Genomic DNA, 24,356 nt, shown 5'->3' with positions numbered 1-24,356 from the left:
GTAACCTACGAATATATCAATACCTTACATATTATTCAAAAAATTTTCGATTAACCTTTCCCTTTTCTTAATTACCTTCGGGCGGCCATTTGAGTTACTAAAATATAGTTCAATGCAATATTACAATAATTGCTTTAATTTATTGGAGCATCAAATGCGGGATGTAGGTTACGACCTTGTTAACCTAGTCGCTAAGACAGAAATTCAGTTATCCCGGCTCGGTGTGGAGAACGGTGTGAAATCTTTCAAAATCAATTCGTAACACGTTTTGACCCGAATCTGCAATCGTGTTTCTTTCTTTTTCCTAATTTTTCTTCAAATTTTCTTAGTTTCTTGGTAGAAAATCACACAATTTTCGTCCATTCGTCTGGAAAGGAACAACCATTTCGAAGAATTTATTCCTATTATTTGAAACGATCGATGATCAATTGATTCCAATTACACAATTTATTCCCGATTGTTTTCATATTTGTTTCATTTTTCTGATTCGTTTCAAATGTTTAGTGCGACTAATGAGAATTTTTGAAATCGAGAGAGATATATTTTTTGTAAAGAAAATTTTGAATCGATGATACGAAACTATTATTATTCGGGTATTTGACGAAATTTTGAGCGAATGTTCGAGCTCGAAGAAAAGTTGATCTATTGGAAATGTAATTGAAAAACATAATTTTAAGCCTTCTTTTTTGTCTCGTATAAAATCTAGCGTCGATTTATTCCTTGGTTAATATTTATTTTTAAGCAGTTTCGATTTCATAAATTGTTCGAAAATAGCAATTGGTGTATCTAGAGAAATATTTTTCGGAATAACATAATATAATGTTAAAAATGAAAACGGAAGAAAGAAATTTTCGTAAACTTTTGTCCTTTCGTTTCGTTCGACAGAGGCGTTATTATCTTAAATAAAAGTTAATAAGAAGAGAAAATCCGTAGTATTAACCGGAGGACATTGTTTGCTCGATAGTAAAAGGGATAATGAAACTTTCAGGGTCAATTGCTGTTAAATTTCGAGTCTCTTAAACGCTCTTTAAGTCTTCTTAAATAACAAGGTTTACGATGGAAATTAGCGTTGTTACCATTATTGTGTTTTATTTAAAAATAAAATCTATTTTTGAATGTATTTAAATGAAGGAAAAATTATAAAAATTGTAAAATACGATAAATTATATTTTATCATTAGATAAGTACGACGAACATGGTGGCGAAAAAAAATATAATGGAAATTTTGAAGACTAATAAAGATTATGCGTTTACGCCACTTTCGCGTTATATTTGCCGTTAACGAAGGATAAAAGGTAAAGTTTTGTTACAGAAACCTACGCGATGTAATTCTCTATATATTACTCTACTTCATTATTTATCCAAATATCACTTTATTAACTAGTAACTAAATTCTCGCTTGACCTAACCTCAATTTTATGCCAAATTACGAGGTTATATTGGAATTCAAACGAATATCGAATAAATATTTACCTGTTCGTGTACAGGTAAATTGTCAACACGTTCTCGATAATATCCTCTAATATCTCGCATTTTCAAACGTGATCAATCAATATTTTATATTAATTGACTTGGATTATATGCAATATCTCTATTGTCGATTAATACAAATCTCGTTGATACGAAAGAGAAGTTAAAAAATTTCTGAATCTTTTTTCTTCTCCTTAGAATTTAAAAATTGAGTTTTCAAAAAGAAAAAACTCGGGAATCTCTCTCAATTTCTCTCTCTCTCGATCTCGTGTCAGGTTATACATAGGTAGTGCGCAACTTTCGGCCTTACATTTTTAATTTTCTCTTTATTTTTTCGGTCGTTGTTTCGTTTCCATTTTTTCAAGAGAAACGCTTGTAAATTCTAGTGGAACGACTAGAGAACGAACGAATGGTTAGTCGTGCGCGTAATCAAGTAACAAACAATGAGATCAGCACGGAGTAGCTCGCCTAACTCAATTTATGCGAGAAATGCGAATGAACACGCCGCTCCACTCCAACGAAAGTAACACGTTGGATTAAAGCGTATTAACGTTTTGCCAACGTAATAGTTTCGCCAGATGTTGGCAAAAATAAAAAGCTTTTTGTTTCAACTTTAACTCTTTGCACTCGCTTAAATCCCATCACCGTTGAAATTGAGCTTTTAAACGATTAAAATCCGAATCTGCTTTCTTTTGTTCGCTTATTTCAACTTCTTTTTTTCCATCTTCTTCTCCTTCATCTTGCGCAAAATGAAAGAAAATGAAACTTATCATCTTATCGATGATTAAATGTTTCAGACTTGACGGGCTATAAAAGACTCAAACGTTTCGAAAAGAAAAAATTTTTATGACACGAGGAAAGAAAAGTGAAGAATGTATAGAAATGGAGAAAGAGAAAGGATGGAAAGATACGTTGAAAAATGATATTTAAATCGGTGTACAAACGAATCGAAAAACTTGGATTTATTTCATACAAAGATATTGAATGTTAAAGATATTTTAAAAATATAAAAATTTGAAATGGAACATTGGCGTGAAAATTTGTTTCAAGCGAAGTATCTAATTTCTCGCGTTTACAATAAAAAAACGTGTTTTGAGGAATTGGATTGATAAAACCGAGTGAAAAGAAAGCGATGTTTTCCAGATGCAAAGAGTTAAAGGAATGAAATAGACTTTTACGGTCGATATCGTGACACCTCTTTTGCTGTATATACGGTACATATGTTCTTAATAAACGGTAGCAACGGAAACAGGAAACGGTAGCAGCTGCGTGACCCAGATTTCTCGACAAAAAGAGAGAGTTGGCGTCACGACGAGAAAGGGGTTGCATCGACCACGGCGGCGGCCGATGCCCCCAAAAATGGCGATCACCGTGTCCAAAATGATCGTCTGACCAACTTTTCCACGTTGCAATCTTGGAGAATCGTTCGTAGCACGCTATTTTCTTTGTCGTTGACTTTTTTATCGGTATCGGATCGATAGGAACAAACGTTGACGAGAAAACTTGAATTCGATGAAGAATATATTCGGAAAACTCGAGCGAGAGTAACGCAATTCTTTTTATTATTTTTCTTTCTCCTTGTTAAAATGGAAACATCCTAATGTTTTCGTATGTTCTCTACTTTTTTTTTATTACAGCATCAGATATTTTATAACGATTGTTTTACAATTCGTAAAATATTTTTGCGTTACATCAAATTGTAATTAAAATTGAAAAGTATAGAAATATAATTGTAGTTATCCAAAATATCGAAATACAGCTGTTGGGAACAACGTCTGCTATAGTAAGTCGATTTTTACATGAAAATCATTTTCCAATTTCGGAAAGAAATAGACGAATTGTCTTGTCAGGAAAAATGAGAAAATCTCAGGGAAAACGAAGCCAATCGCCAGAAATTACCTGTAATTTCGCGAAGCGTAAAAGAACACGAAGTGATCGAAAGAGGTTCGTGATCTGAAATTAAAGGAAACTCTGCGTATAATCCATTTACTTTCCGCCTGAAAGTTTCGTGATAACAGGGAGAGCAAGTAAACACAGGGCGGCCGGAGTAGATTACCAACCGTGTCGTAACCACAACAATGTCAGCCACAAAATATTCAATGTTCTCGTGCAAAGAGTTCTACCTTCAGAAATTGATTACGCTCGAAATTGCATCATTTTCTATTCCATCATGCGTCCTACGTAAAATGAGATAAAATACACGGTTTAGAAATCTCATTGGGAACATCCACTAGTACGATCGATTTCGAGATTTATTCGCATCGACAATTATATCAATTTAAAGTGTTACACTAATTAGTGAGATAATTAAACTGAGATAATTATACAAAGGATTTGTCCAATTGAAAATTTACATACGAAAAACAGATTAGACTAGTAATTCATTTGTAGAAAATGGTATTACAGTGATTATCGATGAAATAGCAGGGAGGAAAAATATTAGGAGAGACGAAAGAGATGGCTCTGAATTTTCCCGTAAATAGAAAATTTGGTCGATTGGACGAAATGTTGAGAAAAATTTGGTAGCATTGGACTAGGTAGCGGTGACATTTAGGTCGACCGCGACCTAAATTCCCGTGGAACCGAAGGGGATACATTTCCATGAGAATTGGATACGTGTCTGCCGCGTGGTTTCCAGCGATCAGAGCTAGGGATGTTAGATAGTTTGAACTGGGTGAAATTGGTAATAACGGTTTCGTGCTGACTGCCTGTTATTTGGAACCGATTCTCGAGGGTTTCGAGCAGGGACTCGAAAATCTTGATTAGTCGGGAAAATGCGGAGAAATTGGCGGATCTGAACTTTGACTCGTTTAAATCGTATCGACGTTATACTTGGCTGCATAATTGCGAATAATCGATCGAACTATCCTCGTTGCTACTAATATTACCTCGCTTGCTTTCGTTAATTCGACTAATACGAATTTTCTTTTTTCCTCTTCCTTTTGCTTTCTTTCAGTTACTGCCCAATTTGTATATAAATAAATAACGAATGAATATTTTTGTAATTTATTATTATTATGCATTTTTAATCACGTCTCTTCTTAAATTATTGTCATTTAATTATACACAGAACAACACACAAAATAATCGTCTCTATAATCGTTCTTCTACTTATTTTACCTTACAATATAAACATTTAAACACAGTACAATCTTCAATATCTTTGTATTCGAAATTAAACGACGCTGAGATTAATGTGCGTTTTACGTGTAATGACATCGAAGTTGAAACAAAATGAAAGATGATGAAATCCGAGAGAGGGAAAATAACGTTAAAAATCTTTCTATTAGAGCCGTTGATCGTGAGATATCCGAACGCGATATTCTGAATGGAGAAGAATAATATAGAAACTCGGATATCTCGTATCAAATTCAGTGAAATCTTGGAATTTGCCGATATCGTTCGATATCGTTCGTTTTACAATATAAAATAATTATTGTAAGGAAATACAATACACGTTTTATTCGATCCAAAAATTCCAAATTATTTTAATAGGGTTCTGATATAAATAACAATTTGTGAAGTGAAAAATATTAAGATATATATATATATAGGTAACTATAACTCTAAAATCCTCAATAAGCCTTAACATTATAAGACCCTGAATTAATAACCTTGCAAACACCGGAAATTAATTCAGAATTGGAATTAACTATAAAAACTATATCACAAATACAATTTACGTATATTTCCATGTGACGAATAACGATTCGATGTTATAAAGCAAACAGGGGTTAAGATCTCGAAGTAAATATCACATAAAATATCCTCGCAAATGTGAGTATCTTACAATAATGGAACGTAGCACAGCCCATTTAATTATTTTTTTTTTTTCAATTTCTTCGAATTACTTATAATGATATGTCGATAACATTGGAATGTTCCAAAATGAAAATACCACTGTTTCGATGAAACGGTGAACGACTTTCATAATAAAACATTACTTTCGTTTTACTCTTACTTTCCGATAACGAACTTTACAAATCTCTTTCACGCATATTATTATGTACTTATCCACACGCAGAGAGAGGGCTATTTATGTCGAAAAGTTGGTTAAAATTATTTTATGATTTAATGCTTTCGACATACTATTAACGATAAGATCGTTATAAATAATATTATTTCCAAAAATAAACGTAACCATCGCATAATTTATCTTAAAACTCGATTAAATCTTATTGAAATTATACGAAGACTTTGAATCGTTATAACTCCAAAAGTAATGATTTCCTGTTAATAAATGGAAGATCGTTAAAAGCTCCAAATCTTTCTCTTTAAAACGCTCTATTGTTCATTCCAATTCCGGTTCCCGAAATATCATCGTGCAAAGAAAAGAATAATTTTTCGCCGTTTATTATTTTCGCCGTTTATTCGGATCTCTTTTCACTCGCTCTTCTCACCTGTCTCAAATTTTAAACAAATGATTTGAGACGCGAAAATGGTACGCATCTCCAGCAAGAAATGTAGCTCCTTTCGTTAAGCACTTTGTGAAAATACTTTTTACTTTACTAGAATTTGTATTTTGATCGAGATATCGGCATAAAACAAAATGTGATTTCAATTGCATTTCAATTTTCTCTATCTCTTCAGGTTTTGATAAGATCTTTGATTTTTTAATTTTTTTTTAATTTTACAAAAGAGTTCGTATCGTTTATCTAGAAAAAAATTATTAGAAATTTTTATAACTTTCGACCGACTTTTCAATATAAACAGCTCTTCTTCGTTTTATGTTTCTAATTGATATCCAAGAGATCAAGAGGAGCTAACAAACTTGTTACAAATCGGAACACGGAAATGTTACTCTTCTTTTCCGATAGAAATACGTTTATCAGTATTAAAGAGTGTTTCGCTTGTCTTTCGTACATCGATTAAAGAATCACATATTCGACTGTTTTACTAGATTCGATTAATTTTATCAGAGACAGAGCTTCGCCTGACAATTTTAAACTGTTTATTTCGAGGTACACTGGTTCGAAGAACGATAATATCGTTAGACGAGAGTTTACTTAGGTTAATGATTGTTCTGCACTCGAGATAAAATCAATATGTTAAACATATTGATTTCCATATTGATTCGAAATATTAGCTTGAATAATAAGTTCGATCATCTTTTTGTACTCATCATTTTTTTAATAAAAAAATATGCAATTACAGATTCAACGAAGAATTCATTCGAGAAACATATATATCTTAAAGAAACATGAACGAACTTATCATTACAAACTAAGATATTGCACGATATTAAATTTCTATTGTAAAAGTAGAAAATGATGTATTTTAATGATGGTAAAATACATGAATCAAATCGGCTTACGGGATTCTTTGACCTCTTTGATTTTAATTTAATCTATCGAAATTAATCGATTTGAATTATATCGGGTCGAGAACAATTTAAACGTTGGAATGAATCTCAAGGTGTTCGTGGACACGAATTTTCACTTTTATTCTTTAACAAGTAACATTCGTTAAAGCGATATAATAAAACGATTCAATATCGAGAGGATGAATATGAGAATATGGATGGAAAAGCACAGTTAGAAGCAGTTGGTATCGTTATGAAAATTACCGCTGAATATCATTTAATTAAACAACAAACGGATGATAAAGAAAAAAATATACTCTAAAGATTGATCGTAAATGATAACGATGATGAGACAGATATTTGCTCGAAATATTAAAGTTCGGAATTTTCTCTCAATGAGCGTGTTTCACTTCACTAATTTCATAAATTTGTTTCAATCAGACGCATAATGAAAATATATCAGCTACACGTGTCATTTATTACAAACGTAACCATAAAGCGATGCCAAAATATATATATATATATAAAAAGATAATTAGATGGGAAAAATATTTGAAATTTTATACGAATTACAACAAAAAAAAAATTGTACGTAACATGTTTTGAAACGGAATGCTCTTTTATAATAGTTAAACAATTATTATATTTCTTTATAATTAATTGTAAAAATAAAATAAAATGGCGAGTTATAGTTAGGAAAATCTAGCTGTTCTAAGAAAAGCAATAGAAGATACTTCGAAGATACATTTTTTTTTGTGATTAATTTTGTGAAAATTATTTTCATTTTTCATTATTTTTTAAAAATATTATATTTTTGAAATTCAATGCAAATTGTTCGTGTAAACGTGGATCTGCACAAAAATTTGGCAGACGAATCCGTGGTTTAATCAACTGCACGAGAATGTTAATGGTGATAAATCGATCGACCGAGTAGTTTCTAATTTTAGTTTCTCGTAACGTCTCTCTCATAAATCAGTAAATTCGCGAAAATATCAACTGTTTACATTTGCATTCTCGAGAAATTTGCTCGTGGAATAATGATGCATATTTCTAGCATTTAATCGAACATATACATCAGAAATAAATAATTTTAAGTGTACGTATGTATTTTGATATTTTGATAAATTGAAAAATTCGTTAATTTTTTGGATTGTTAATTAATTAATTCGTTAACTTTAATACGATTTCAAGGGAGTTGTAATATAAATTATTTTTAGAGGGAAGAATTTCAACGCTTATTTCGATACAACAGTGCGTATTAAAGAAACTTGAAAATTAATATAAATTTATTACTTCTATTGTCACGCGAATCAAATTGTCGTTCATATCGATTCGATGATATTACAATAGGATTTAAAGTAGTCGAAGAGATGGAAAGATTTGAAATATTCAGTAAAAAGGACCCACTTGTTTTCAATCATCCGATCTTCGTCTATTTTAAAATTGAAATAATATTATTTGATTGAGAAACGCGAGATCCTCTTCTAGTCGTGTAAAAGGCATTTAATCTATCTTGAATATAAGTTTGTCCGAGAATCGTAAGATATTCATTCCATCACGATTAATTTACCAAGCCACTCTTCCTCATTTTTCTTCCCCTTCTCTCGAGGTTTTAATAATTTCCAGATATTTCTCCTTATGTATACGAAAAATTTCAATTTCATTTCCCGATTTAATTCCATGCTATGCAATTTTTTTGCCAAGAGAATTTATTCGGGGAGTAGTGGTTATCGATTCCATTGAGACTTGTGTTAATATTTTTAATGCATTGCTTCAGCTTTGTAAGATCGGCAAGACACTTTGAAATTCTCGTCAAGAACCGATTCTATAATGCTACTCCCATGCGGATAGCCCGCGCGAGGTTCCACGAAGAGACGATATTTTTAATGAATCTGATAATTACTTCTCTTTGAAAGAAAAAAATTAAAAGTATTTCAAAAGCGGGTAGGTCGCGTCGAGAGTTTGAAAATATATGTTAATTTATTTTTAATTACCATTTTTAATTATTCCTGCATAACGAAATCGGTGTATGGAAATATTGATTTGTCGAGAAACTCTATCAAAGTTTAATAAATAAATAATTAAATATCGGGAAAACTTGAAATATTAAAGAATTATATTTTAGTCCTTGTTAAGTTACGTTGATATTATTTAAAAAATGATGTGCGATATAACGATCCAGATTCTTTCTAACGATTGCGACGTTCTTTTTCGAATCTTTTTCTAAGAAAAAAATTGTTTTTTAAATTTTCAAAAAAAAAAATTTCCGTTCGCATTTTGTTCGTACCCTCTGTGATGAAGAAAAGCAACGAAGAATCACTGTAACTTGTACAACGCGTAACTTTTTCGCCACACAGATGCTACATGATACATGGCTTATAGCACGAGCACAATGTTGCTTGCGAAACAATTGATGTTCTATGAAAAATTTATCGAAGCATTCGTTTCCCAAGACTTGGTATAAATTCTCGTTCTGTAACAGTTTTTTCCATTGTTGGCCATCATTGAAATATCGCTTCATCCTTGTTACAATATATTTCCAAAAAAAAAAAAAAAGATGACCCTCACTTTTTCGAGGAAGAAGTTTTCCTTCAACGAAATATTTATTAATGAAAATTTTTGCTCGTCTATAAAATCTTGAAAAGTTTCATGATTTATTTGAAGAACAGTTGTGTATATTTTCTTTCACGATTTAGCTTGAAAAATTGCATTTTCTGGCAAAGAATATAATTTGTTATATCGTTGAAAAAAGATATTAGGCGTAAGACACGATTTGGGATGTATTATAAATCGATCTTTTAAATATTCTCAAATTTTTTATGATAATATTGGTAATATTTCATATTTAACATTATCGATGTTATATTAATTTCATGTTTTTATACAGCAATTTTTTTTAAGCTTAAACTTAAATAAAAATACCATACACATGTTTTAATTGTATATAGTATCTGACGATGTAATAATAATAATAAAAATTCAATAAGTGATCTTAAATAATGAGACTTTTATTATCTATCTTGATATTTAGAGTAAAGATAAATTGTTTGCAATTTCTTACTTCAATCTTCATAAAGTTTGTTTGTGACAAATAACACAAACTCTGTCTATCATTTGTCCTATAAAATTCACATTTCCATTTTTTCACGTTACGAGTCATATAAATTCTCTCCAATTCTACAAATAACATTTTAATTTCAATCGATGCAATAACTCGTCGTGCTGTGTCTATCTTTTTTTTTTTTTTTTTTTGTAGAATCAGTTGTCCCTTTTGTCGACTTCAATTTGAATGCTGTAAAATTTTCAGAAATCCAATCCAGTGGTCCATTTTGTTCGTTCGGTCCAAAACAATTTCATTCATAGTTTGAATCTTCAATAAATCCCTATTATCAGAATATTGTAAATATTCTGTTATCTGTTCATTCATTATTCGAACGAGCTGCTTTGCAATGTCGTTTCCTTTGAAGCGGAAATGTTGCGCGCAGATTCGATTATAACAGGTATGCGCTTTCGTGTTAAATCGACGATATAACCATTTCCATAACGTTAAAACTTGAATTCTGTGCAACCACTTGATATTAAGATTGTATAATGTGGAGATTTAGAATTGTAAAACCATTGTGAGTTAATTAATATTGAGTGTCGTGTTTATTCCGAAGTATATTTAAATGCGTATATATAATTATTTAAAAGTTTCGTAATTATATAATAATAATAATAATAAAAAAAATTAAATTTTTAATTATTTTCATAAAAGTTTAATTTTTTTCGGGCGAATTCTCGTGCGAATATCGAAGCACGTGTAAAAAGAATTTTTATGAAAATTACTCTTTCCTCTTTTTCGTTTGGCAAATGCAGCATTTCTTTGGCTTTATTCAAACACAAGAGGTTTCGTCCTTTCGAGGATAATCTTGCGTTCCTTTCTCGTCGACTACGTTTATCCTTTAATTCCTCGTGTCAACATCAAACCGAGGCATTTTCATATTTAAGATAATTTTCATACTTTAATGCGATGTTCACCGACCACAATCGTGTTTGTTTTCCATAAATTTTGCATCTGACTTTGAAATGATTTTTAACAAATTCATCGACGTGTCTTTTCATCGAATGGATTTTTTCTTAATTAAAAATTTCAATTAACTGCACCGTGGATGCGATGTCATTCATTTTTTTCCATCCTCTTTAGATACATAGTCATTTTAAGAAAATATGATTTAAAATAATGAAAAATGTTGCTGAGATTTTAGCGAAATTCGAGTATTAATTTATTAAATGCGTTGAATTAAATTTAATGAAGTAATTTATATTTTATGTAAAAAGGAGCAGTGTATGCATCGATAGATTTTTTCTTCTCTTTTTTGTTAAACAAATAAAAGGCTTCATTTGTTGGAACGGTTTATTAAATTTTTCATCAAATGTGAGAAGAAGAAAGTAATTAGAAATGATGACGAAAAATGGTATTCAATTATATACAATGGAGAATAATAAAATACACAAATGAAGCAAAATATATGCACATTTTTTCACAACGACTAGGAAAACAATTTCATTGTTTTATCTTCAATTTTTCGCCCGCCCTATTTTCGTTTCGAAAGGGAAAAAGGGATAATTTAATAACGCGAACGGGAAAATGGAAAGAAGCAAGAATGGAGTGGAAAGTGACGTTATCAGGCCAATCTTAAAATATTACTCAAATCGGATCATCCATCTGCCCCGGGGGCAGCAACCTTATTTACGGACTTGATAAAACGGAGAAAATAGACGACAGCGTCTGGCAAGTGAGCGACCACCGCCTTAAAATAGGTTGGCCGCGTTAAAAATTCCTTGTTTCGTTACGTTCCTTCAAGTATCGAACTCTCTTTTTAACATCACGTTATCCGTAGATACCAAGTGTAGTAACAAGTGTGTATCGTATCCACAGCCATCGTGCCCGATTGTTTCTCAACTTTCTTCGAATTTTTTCTTAGTAACGATTCTAACAAGATATATTCTACGATATTCTTACATCGAATGCTTTAAACGTTCATTCGTGTTCACGATACCATGAAACTCGACTTAATCAACTACGAGAACGAGTCGATAATTGATAATATTATTATGTAAAATTGATCAAAGGATGAGTAGCCATATATTTTTATCTTTTACTTTTGGATACAGTTCATTTGGCTCTTAAATTTTTGCATTATTTTTTCGTATCTTTCAAAAATCGGTGTACGCGAGTATTCTTATTTCTATATCTTAATGATCTTAAATCTTTTAATAATTCGTTCGCAGAAGAAATATAAATATTACGTACAAGTTTCTTGGCAATTTTAAAAGTTTCAAAATTTTCTTACGCAATTGAAAGATACGACGCGTACTTGTTATTTGTCGATCAAAAGCATTTTATTTGCAACGACATTTAAAACGAATTACTATGGTAAAAAATTGTGTCAATACACCTACTCATCCTTTCATAAATTAAATCCTTTTATAAATGTATCGTATCATATTATTAATATATATAATTCGTCCTCGTCAAAAAAAATGAAACGAAACGATACAAAAATTTAACAGTCTTTCGAATTGGAATCAATCGAACAAGGTGTCCAAAGTATAAATCGTTCGGCTCTTTTTTCCCCCATAAATTGGCTCGCAACATAGATATCTCGACACTGAAAGCCAACAGACTCGCACTTTTTACCGATAAAACAACGAATTCGAATCACGGTTCAAAACATTCATCAATTATCGCTCCTCCTTTCTTCCGCACTGTCCCACTTTTTAATCGGCAAGCGAAACAATCTTCGTGATTCTCTGACCATTAATTAGTTAACACCGGTTACATAACTGTGATTGGCCGTTTACTGCCAATTGGAGATATCAATTCGTAAAATGTCTAATCGTACACGAATGAAAAATTGTCAACAGTCGTCGATCAGATCCTTTTTCTTCCTCTTCATTTCGAAAGTTGGAGCATCCTCTGCTGAAAGCTCAGATGCACGCCTCGATGTGCACGTTCGTCATCTCGCTGGCTCTCAGTTGATTATTCACGTGTAATTCCGAGGACGCGTTACTGTGCACGAGATCCTGCTTCCTATGAGCTTGACGTAGGTCGCGAACCGGACGTAGGGCAACGCAACAGCTCTTCAACGTCTTTCTGAACGCGACCCGGAAGTCACGATTGAAGTAGGCGTAGATGAGTGGATTTAGCGCGCTGTTGAAGTACCCCACCCAGAATACCACTGCTACCACCGAGTCGCTGCTCTCGCAGGTGTCGCACAGAGACGTGATGATGTACCTGTTGAAAGAGAACGGATTGATGAGAATAACAAGATAATAACAACTGGATGATAAGGTGGATGGAAAAAGAAATGTTTTCCGGAATTAATGGAATTTTTGCGGATTGGTAAAGAAGAGAGAAGCGTAATTTCATCGTTACTTCTTTTGGAGTTGGTTTTTTTGGAATTGTTCGAGTGTGAGGATTAGATTTGGACAAATTTTATTTGAAATTGAAATAAAAAAATGTATATTTTAAATTATCAAGAGTATATTTATCTGTATCGCGAGATCAATCAAAATAAATAATTAATGTATCCTTTGAAACGATGTTCGAAATATTATTCAGAAATATATAAATATTTAAAAATAATGGAACACGAGATTAGATAACACAGCAATATTTGAAATCATTCGATAATATATCGATTTACGATCTTCGCTTCTCGAAAAAAAATTCAATCTCTCTTCCATTCATCCGCTCGTTTTTGCTTCACGAAACGATTCCACGTACTCCATTACCTCATTGCCACCTTCGTATATATACAAAACACGATTCATTTCCTCTAAATACTCCCCATTCTCTACATTTCTTCGAAGAAACACAAACAATTCAAGAGATTCTGGCGAATCCCCGGCAAATTCTCAACAACACAATTTTGCTTGAATAGCAAAACCTTTGAAACCGGCAACATATCGGTTTAAAATCGATAGCAGCAGCTATCAGAGAGAAATACTAAGTAACTTGGAATCAAAGTACATAGGTGGAACTACTTGGAACTAGTTGGTTCCCTATTAATCTCCATTCATGAAGGTGCACAACATTCGAAGTGGAATAGCATCGACCGTACTTAACCCACAAGTTAACTTGGAAATTGTTTCCATTTAGGATTGTTACGATTGGAATAGATTTATTGGCCTTTTCCGCTATCGATGATCGCCCTTTGATATTCCTGCCGCGAAATCTTCTCCAAATGGCTTCTCTATTTTTCCTTTTATAAATTGAAAAAATCGATGAAATATTTTTACTATGTTTTTCTCGTTGAATTGTGAAAAAAACGACGAATAATGGTAAAAAATATAAACAGAATTTTTCCAACGAATCTAATGATAAGTCGGATGAGTGGAAGATATCAATTATATTAATATACTTGTATAGATGATTTATAAGCAAGTAGTGGACAACTTTAACGGAGTTAAAAATAAATAGGTTATGTTAAGTAGATTAAAACGTCTGTAATCGAACAAGTGAAACGTGTTATTTATCGTTGGATCGAAGTAGTATCGAACGGTATGGATCGATCATGAATAGACGTTGATTATATAAGAGTCATTTATAATTCGATTCCAAGTATAGTATAAATCTATAATAATTAGACGAGTAGAGTAATAGAGATCGATTGTGGTCGAACAAGTAGAATAGGTCAGTTGTTATCAGCTACAAGTCTTACAATAATCGATATAGTATTTCAAATGTTAAATAGAACGATAAAGAGACATATATATGTACATTGTATTGGAACGAAGCAAAAATAGAATTATTTATATATTAAATATACGTATTAGTCGATTCTAGAATTATTAGTCAATTATTATAATCAATAGAATGAATAGCGTTTAAATGAAGAGTACGTGAAGGAATGATTTATATAACTTTATTATGAGATTGTCGGTGGAAATGCAATTAACGAATTAAATAACTGCTAATTACTCCGGAAAGGGAATTTAATGAGAAATAAAATAGTTGCGTTATTTGGATAATATTATCTCTAAAAGAATGAAAAGAATTTTTAAAATAGTTTAATATTTAAGTATAAATCTTGTGTTAATATAATACAGCAACCGGTATAATTATTTATTTAATATAATTGGTTAGTTCGTAATAATAAACACTAATTACCAGATAATACAGTAATTACCTAAATTACATAATAGATACTAAATCATTATAGATTGTAACAAGTGTTTATCAACAACTGTTATGAAATTCACGATAGATATTAATTTAAAAAACTAATATCTTTTATCTTCATCGTGAATTCTTTTGCAAATATAAAAAAAGGGAGAAAGAATCAAAATGTGGTGAAATATACAATGATTTTTTCGTTTTTGTAAATCATTAACTCGGAACAAAAAAAGAAAAAATTAGAACAATCCTTTGCAGATTACAATTGTTTCATTTGTCTCTTTGTGATTTTATCGTTTCGATTTTCTTCCAAAGTCGAGAGACATGAAGTGAATTGTAATCAGTGTCGAGTGAATTGTAGTCATGTAGTAAACTTGAGATCTTTTGTTTGTTAAAGTTTTCCTCTTCAATTGACGCTAGTTTTTTTTTCTTTTTTTCTCCTTTTTTTTCTTTTTCTTTTTTTTTTACGCTTCATACGAGTATATCTGCAGAAACATGGTAGGAAGTTTGATTAACTCACGAAGTTAAAATTTATGAATACGCAGTCTAGGTTTCACTCATTCATAATTGAGTCACTCATAGCCAATGGTGTAAATTTATATATCGATACTATTTTTTTCTTTCTTTTCTTTGTTAATTTCTTGAAACGACGAAAATTTTTTTCATCTTTATTCCGTTTTGTATTTTTAATTAAAATTCGTGAATGAATTTAATAGTTTTTTCTTTTTCATTAATTTTGAAATCGTTATTTTTCATTTGTTTATTAACATTATAAATGGTAATAAAAATTGTGTTTCGAGATATTTGCTATTTAAAAATAGTTGTAAAAAATATTAATTGATGCGTGATCTAGAAAATTATTTAATCAAATAAATTTAAATATTAAGTAAATATAAATATTAAATAAAAAGGAAGGATTGATGCAAAAAATGAGTAAACGGTAACAGTTGTGTTGACGAATGCATAATACATGATATTCCTCTTTTGAATATTATGTCACAGATTATGTCATAATGAAAGAGGCAAAGCTAATAAAAACAGTATAGCAGAGAAAGTTTCCAGACGATTGAAACGTTAACGTGCAATAAACGACAATAAATACAAGTTGGATAGGGAGAAAGGACTTGGAATGAGAATTGACCTTCGTATCTAATATTAACTCCAACTATAGTTAAGGTGGTACATACGAATAATGATCGATGATCGATATATACAATGTGCAAAGACACATAAAATATGCATGATTACTTGATAAAGAAAATGGAATTTTAAACTATTTTTTAATAGTTGAAAAAATTTCTAACTATATATACATATATATATAATATATGTACATGAACCTTTCTTTATTTCATTCGTCAACCTAATTGAATTTTAAAAGTTTCACTTATAAAATCGAAAAGTTTTCAAGTTTAAAATTTGTAATTAAAGATTTTACGTCTTCTCAAAGAAAGAGGATAAGAAAAATTCTGATCCTCTCATTCCCGATATAAGTTCTGTTTTTCATGGACGAAAAGTTTTCAATTTTAGCGTGTGATCGATACCAAGTCGTTTCAATTTTAATCCAAAGTGAGATTCTTCCAGGTAAATTTCAATGCGTATTCACGAAAAGGATGGCTTTTATGCCTCTCGTTTTCTTTCGGTCAGTGAAGAAAAAAAGGTTTGCTCATTAAACGAGCTTCTTCTTCTTCTTCTTCTTCTTCTTCTTCTTCTTCTTCGTGACACCCAATGAGGTTCCACGAGAGTGCTTTCAACAACTTTTTCAATCCCTCTTCTATCGATTCTTTCGCGAATAGTCTGCTTTTCGACTAACAATCCGAATTTCCAATCACCTCTGTTCGATATTTTTAACCAAATTATAATCTTATCGTAGTAGGTTGAATAAAACTTTTTTTTTTATTAATATACTACACTAGGGCAATTAAGGGCTTGAAATAATTGCTAAGTTTGTTTTTTTAGAATATAGAATATAATTTAAAAGGAAAATTTATCGACTAGTAGTAGACTAAAATCTGGAAAATTTGTTTAGATGAAAGACTTATTACAACGATCCATGTTTAATAAGATATGAGATGGATCGATGAATCAAAAAGAAATATAATCGGTAATGATAATTGAAAATAAAATTTAGTTATCTATTCTCGATTTTTTTATCCTATTATCTTTGAAAACCTCGATAGATTTCCTGCAGAGAGAAATCAACAGGATAATAAAGTATCCAACTCTGTTGCCTGGGCTTTTCTAAAACTATCGAGACTATAAATCTAGGCATTCAAGCATTTCATGGGTAGTGAAATATGATCTAGGAGAGAAAATGGCAAGATTTACCAGATGTATCCCTTTAGAAATATTATCCTTTTTATGAATAGCTAAAAAATTATCTCCTTTAAAAAATAGATCATAAAATAACCCCTTCTATCGAGTTATTATTCTGTCACTTATTAATAAATAATTTATTTATTGAAAAAATAGGTAGAATGGAATAGAATTGTTGCTGAATTAAAAATGTAAGATAATTCTAATTTATATTTTATTATTAAAGATCGCTGTATAAAAAATTAAATTCCTTTTTTAAAAAATCTACTCAAGATTCTTAAAAATGATTAAAAAAATATAATTAAATTTTTCTCAGAAAAGAGATATCGATCTTCACGTATCTTTTATACTTTCACTTAAAAAACAATCGAATCTATATACTTTTCATTTAATTCTCGTCTGATTTATTTTTTCAGAATCATCGACGATTTCCAAGATGTTCAAGTAAATAATTTAATAATTTAAATAGCCAACATCCTATACTCTAGTCTTCTAAAAAACATAAATCACTAAAATTCGACTAACAGCGATCCAATATTTGAAAAATTCTTCTCAAATAAATTGGAAAATTCTTGGTCTTTGGGTCGAGATACCGAGATTTCACACAGTCTCTCAGCAACCATCGAACCATAGTTAAAGATCAAAAAAAAAAAAAAGATGGCGAAATTCGGTGAAAACATAGAATTTTCCACAGTTGAGAAATTCGCGTGGCTCGTTGAATTTTAGAAACAAAAGGCGCGCGGGACAGAATTACTTGGTGGAGCTGATGGTTGCGAAAAGGGAGGAAGGGGGCGAGGTAAAAGAAAGAAGAAAAAAAGATAAGAGAAGGGTTGAAAGAACTATGGCGTGGAATGGGGTCGACAGAAAAATGCCGCGATTTCCCACTCTCACCCAAGTGTCAGACCGTGTACATTTCGCTTTATTAACTCGTCCATTCCCGCCTCGCGCTTTTCACCCCTTTCCATCCCCTTTTTTCTACCTCTGAAAGTGTCGAGGAATCAACACAACCAAGTCGGATGTCTGGAATCTACGTTATTTTAAGAGTCGTTCGAGTTTTTCCCTTGGTGATGAACCGAGGGTTAGATTTAATTTCTGCTCGATAAACTTCAATTTGACTTTTTAAAATTTAAAACTTCTTAAAAATAAAAACGATACGATAGGATTTTTAACTTTTGTTCGAAGGTGTGATCGTAATTTCAATGAATATGAATTTAATTCGTAATTTAAACGAAAATTCGTATAGATAATGTCGATTCGAGAATCGAGGTTCGATCAAAAATTATTTAATTTACATTAAATCTCCAGATATTACTATCTATTATGAAGAAAAGAAGTATTCGTTAAATAATTCATGGTAGATAATTGAAGCTTTATTTGAAAAAACAATATTTTTTCAAGAATTTATTCAATTGTAAAAAGAAATAGCACTCGCAAGAACGAAGAATTTTTCTTGAGAATTAAAGTTTCTTCTAATGTTTCACCAATCACGCGATTTCATCAATGTTGCTTACATCTTGAATTTAATTGCAAAACTTTCTCGAGGATTACGGCTTACCGTAAGCCTTATGTCTCGGTCGAACCATCAAAGTCTTCAATCTTTGATTTAAGTTTGATAAGCATTGTATTTAATATAAATCCTTCGATATTATAATTATTTAATGCATCAAACGATGATAGCGATTATATTTGGTTTAATTGGATTTCGTCGAGTGAAAGATTCGTTCGATTCATTTGCATGATAACAATAATTTGCGAAAATTAGGGTAAAACGTTGATTTATGCGATGCATCATTACGACATTAGATATTAAACAAATTGGATTTTATGGAAGATATACAATACAATTACGCAAATTGATTCGAAAGTGAAAATTAGAAGAAAATATTATTATTTCTATATTTCTATATTTCTTTGTATTATAATTATTTATAACGAAAAAATTTACGTGCATATGTCTTTTTTCTTAAATTAATAAACTGTATTTTTTCAAAAATATTTTTAATCCGTAGAAATATTAAAAGTTTTTCGGTCGCTTTTCTTTACAAAATGGAGGGAATTAAATCCGTGAATCCCATTCCATATTTACGAGTTTTTGCTCGAAGACAGGTTACGAAAAAGCATAGGGGCCATCTCGAGACATTTCATTCGTTTCCATGAAACAAGAAGTACTACGGTTCCTCCTTACTCCAAGTAGTAAGAAACTACGAAACAAACTTTGGACGAGGAAAAACATCTCACAAGGGTATACAAGTTGGAATCGTGAGTAACATAGCCAAAGGGAAGTGGGGAAGAAACGAACGCGATAACTTCCGCCAATTCGATGAGACAGCTGAAAACATTGGGGAAATGAATGTTTGCAGTGGAAATCACGATTCACGAAATCGTTCCATGGGCCAGGAAATCACGGAGGTTCTCCATTTCCTTTTATCGGCAGAATGCGTGAAACTTGCAGGAAACGATTAAAATACCGATCATGGAATAATGTCGTCTCCCCGATAATCATTTTATCACGGCAAAGATTTAGGAAATATATTTTTCAAGCTATTTTTTCTATATTTTTACCCCGTAAAAATATCAATTTAGAGGAATTTGGTGGAATGATTTATGAATGGTTGAATGGGTTATGTATAAGTCCATAATTACCATCGGATAATTTAAAATTTATAAAAATTTCTTAATAATTCGTTATTATTATGCAAGCAATAATAATGCACGATTGCATACTAATTTATATCACTGCATGATATTGATGTATAAGATCGATCTTGATATCGTTTTACATTGAATTTTTAACAGATTTTTCATAATACGAAATATTTTTAGGAGTATCGTCTCAATGTATCGTCTCAAACGAATTCTATTTCCAATGTTCGTATAAAATATTTCTTCGTATATAAAAATAAAATTACAGGGAAAAAATTCTTTTTGTCATAGAAATTAAACTAGTCGATATATATCATCGTACCCTAGCACGACCTCTATGAGCTATCTTGTAAGTGGTTATCGACAAGATTAACTTGGTGGATCCGTTGGGAGCCGTTAGAATCTAAGGTCCATTACAAATCCGCCTGTGTCGTTCACGAAATTCGACTTCGATCCGAGATCGATACGTGAAAAGATTCTCTGGACAAAAAGCTGGTGAAACTATTGAAAATCGTAGAGCGAAATAGTCGTTGCTCGGTGTGGGTGGAAATTTTCGTTGTTCACGACAAAATCTCGCAAATTCGAAGCACGCAGCACGGTTAATTCCATGCATACAAAATGAACTTTCTACATTAGCCTTCTCGTGTGGCGCATCGCGGTTATATTCGAATGGCCGCGTTAATGCGCATGCAATTTTCCGAAACGCTGAATATTTTCGCGCTAAAATGACGGGATGTGTAATATCATTTATCGTCTTTTATTTTTTACGTTACACCACGCGTTATTAGATTCTTTTTCTATTTTCTTTCGTTCGCGTTGCGTTTTTATTAGGTTTCTGAGCAACGAGATGTTATTAACGATCGAACGAAGCTGGAGGAATTATTCGATGATTCGACGATTAACATTATCACGATATAAATTTTTACGATGTAAAATATGAACAATTTATTATTTGGAGAAATTTATCTTAAAGAGAATTATTGTTTCAACGGATATTTTCTTTTTAATACGATGTATTATATTATTTTATCGGACGGATCTTTGTTAAATAGATGGAATAAAGTTTTATTGAAAGGATCAAGGATTAATTTTTGACGAAGTTAAAAATCGAAGGTTAATATTTTGATTGACTCGAGGATTAGGAGATTGAAATGGGGAAAAATTTTAAAAATGCTCGAAGAAACTAGACGAGGCGAATTTTTTAGTTACAATCCGGATTATCTAAACTCTCTGCTATTCAAACACCTTTTTATAAATCTCGTGTTATTATTATCCGAAGAATATATTTTCTTAGAGTACCAACGAATAAAGTTCCTTTTTTAACTTTATCGATATTTCTCGTCTATCCAGTCCAGTTCACTCGTTAATGTTATATATTTATTATGAGAAAATATAAAGTTTCGATCAAAAACTTTATAAAAATCCGGATACATTTTCGAAACGAGTATCCGTACATGATGTAAAACTAGAAAGAATTAAAGAAAGCTCCTTCCCTTCCAATAATTTTCCCTTTAATAGTTTTCCAATCAGAATACGACTACAATTTGTTCCAGTTACGCGTATCAAGCTACGTGAAACGACACGATAAAAACATATCCTCTGATGTAACAGCGCTACATCGTATCCATTATCCAAATAACCATTAGAATCTGTGTAACAACGAATCAAACTTTAAACGATCGTTTTATCGAGACATGGAGTTTTATTTATTTCCATTCAACGTCTCGTTTCAGAAGTGATCTTTTCCTTTTTTCTCTCTCTCTCTCGTCCATCCATCTCTCTTCGAGAATCTGACCATTGGAACGAAGAAGGGAAACACGCGTAACAATGGCGTTTTCAAATGAAAATTCGATAAACAAAGGGGATGGCCAGATCTGGTAGTTGATGGTATGCGCCGCGATGCGCTTCTATTCCAGTGATAACAGGCCAGAATACATTTGTCAGAATCGGTGGGACACATTTCCGTCAATGCAACAGTGCTAAATTGTAGCCAGACGTGGACGGTGTGCGCGATGCAGAAATTATTCATAACGTATGCGCGACAGCTGACAGGGCACTTCTTGGACCGAGAGAAAACGACGTGAATCAATCACGCGTGATGATCATTGGCGATATCGAATAATTTAAATCGTAAGAAAATTTTGACGATGATTTATACAATTTTTATTTTAAATTGGAAACGCGTGTGTGGTTTAGATTCGAATCTTTGCGAGGAGAATAATAACGATATTGTTAAAAAATATATTTAAAAATAATTTTCTTCGCAATTTTTCCGGTATTGACAAGAGTCGTAGAATCGAGACGTAGAATTCTATTACAAATAAGATTATTATCCATCCTGTGAAAACTGAGTCAAGCTTATTTTTCTTTTTTTTCGTTTGGTACGATATCGCATTCGTTGCGAGTAAGAACGAACTCGTCTCGAAAAACTTGGATTCCTAAGATTCAGAAACATCAAAAGTTGGTGGATACGCGTAGAATGTGAGATGTATCGGAAAGCATCTCTGTGACATCCAACTAGCCAATTTTTCAGTCACGAATACGTAAAACGTCAAAGGAAGTGGATATTTATAATATTGGAAAATGTTCAACATCGTGAATAGAAGATCACGAGTAGGACATTCTCTTTTCCATATCTTGATGGATCTTGGAAAGAAATCTTGCAACTGACCCAACGAAAGTTTGATTGATTCGCATTCGATATACACGAGATGTTTCAGAAGTCAATCGATAAAGATTAAAGATGCTGATTCCTGAGACGATTTCGAGCAATTTCTTTCTTGGAGAAAATTTTCATTTTTCATCGATGAATTATTAATTATTAAAAATATTGAAATCATCGTAAAGCGCATCGATTTGTCGCGAAAATGACAATAGCGTTGGGTTCGTGCCATCGGTGAATCATTCGAACAAAATCAAAATAACATATGTCGAGATAAAACGTGTGCTCGATAATTGTTGGACAAAAGTTGTGTTAAATTCTTTCTTATTTCACGAGTAGTAATAAATAAATCATTATAGTTTTGACTCGTTTGTTCAAACTATGTTGGCGAATCGCCAACAACGCATACCTAACGCTTACAATGTAATTGTATATTTTTTATTAATAACTCGTTAATAACAAAATCGAAACGAAAATTTTCGTGAAAGAAGAAATTGTCTCGAAATTATATAGAAAAGTCGCCATTGAAGAATCTTTTTCATTGATTTCTCAGACAGTCTGTACGACTTATAATTACAGTTAGTCAAAATTTTCTTTTTACAATCTGTCTGAAGAATTTATAAAATATTTCGTAAAATTTACCATTGTATTTTATTTCTTCATCAACGATGATCTCACATTCACGAAGTAATCGATCACGGCTAATTATGCGAAGAAAAGATAAAATGTCAGTGAACACAATTTCGAAATGTAATTACAACGTGACGAAGAAATTGGACAAGTATAATATCCCGTGCAAATCACTTGAGATCGCGGAGCTTGTACATCGGCTTCTTTCACCCTCGAGACGTTATCGATCGGGCCCTGGCATCCCCCTATTCAACCCCTCCGCTCGCCGGTCACGTTACTAAGCCCTTAGGAATTTTGGGATGCACCGCAATATCGAAAGCACTCGAGCACATCGAGGGCTGGCCCATCGAAATTCCAGTGAACCAGTAGAACCTACTTTTTACCCTCGACTATTTTTAAAAGTGGCCTTTAGGGCGTTCGAGTGGAAATTTTGGGGATGGGCGGAGAACGTGGTCTCTTCGAGAATAGATATTTAGAAGGAAAGGATCATGTGGAGTTCTGATGATTGCTTTTTTTTTTTCACCACGAATTGGCGGAAATTTAGACGTCGTGTATCGTTGGCGACGAATTGTCTCCGATAATATGACGAATAGGAAAGGTAGGAAATCGAAAGTGAGATTTAGGAAGAATTTAGAAAATTCTGGAAATAATTCGACATTAGTTGAAATTTTAGTTTCAATCTTATTCAATCCATTCTCTCAACACGATATTGTCCAACCATTATTTGCTCTGATCTCTAGAAAACTTTTTTAATAGTAGAAGAAATCGGGTATACAGGTTTGTGAAAGCTATTTGAAGAACTTTATTGTCGTAAAAGTTATAAATAGAGAAAAGTAATCAAAACGGATAATGCAAGTATCATTTTGATAAAATACACGTTTTATCAAAATTATCTTTCAATTTTTCCTTCAAATATAATAATTATATCCATATTTAATTTTTCTCAGATTTCGTTACAAATTTTCCAAACTCGATGCTATAATGATTATATTAATTCGATATTATTATATAGGTATTATTATAATACATTTTTATTTAATTGCAACGGCAATAATATTAAATTATTTATCCCACGTACAATTTCGTTTCATCTCGAAAACTTCTTGTCGTATATTTCCAATATTTCATTTTCATATTAAGGAAAATTAATTTTGTTCAATTAGTATTAC

General features: G+C 31.7%; 1 protein-coding gene across 1 annotated transcript in view; it reads right to left on the bottom strand.

Moving 5' to 3' along the window:
- Positions 1–11,064: 11,064 nt before the first annotated feature.
- LOC108003821 (octopamine receptor beta-1R) overlaps positions 11,065–24,356 on the bottom strand; it is a 60,530-nt gene continuing 47,238 nt past the window's right edge. The window contains exon 4 of the mRNA XM_017066347.3: positions 11,065–13,052. Within this exon, the coding sequence (XP_016921836.1) occupies positions 12,746–13,052 (307 nt within the window). The 3' untranslated portion in view covers positions 11,065–12,745. The remainder of the gene's footprint in view (positions 13,053–24,356) is intronic.

Source organism: Apis cerana, linkage group LG7, assembly GCF_029169275.1.
Source record: "Apis cerana isolate GH-2021 linkage group LG7, AcerK_1.0, whole genome shotgun sequence".
NCBI lineage: Eukaryota > Metazoa > Arthropoda > Insecta > Hymenoptera > Apidae > Apis > Apis cerana.
The sequence above is the reverse complement of the archived record's forward strand: the minus strand, read 5'-3'. Positions and strand labels throughout refer to the sequence as shown.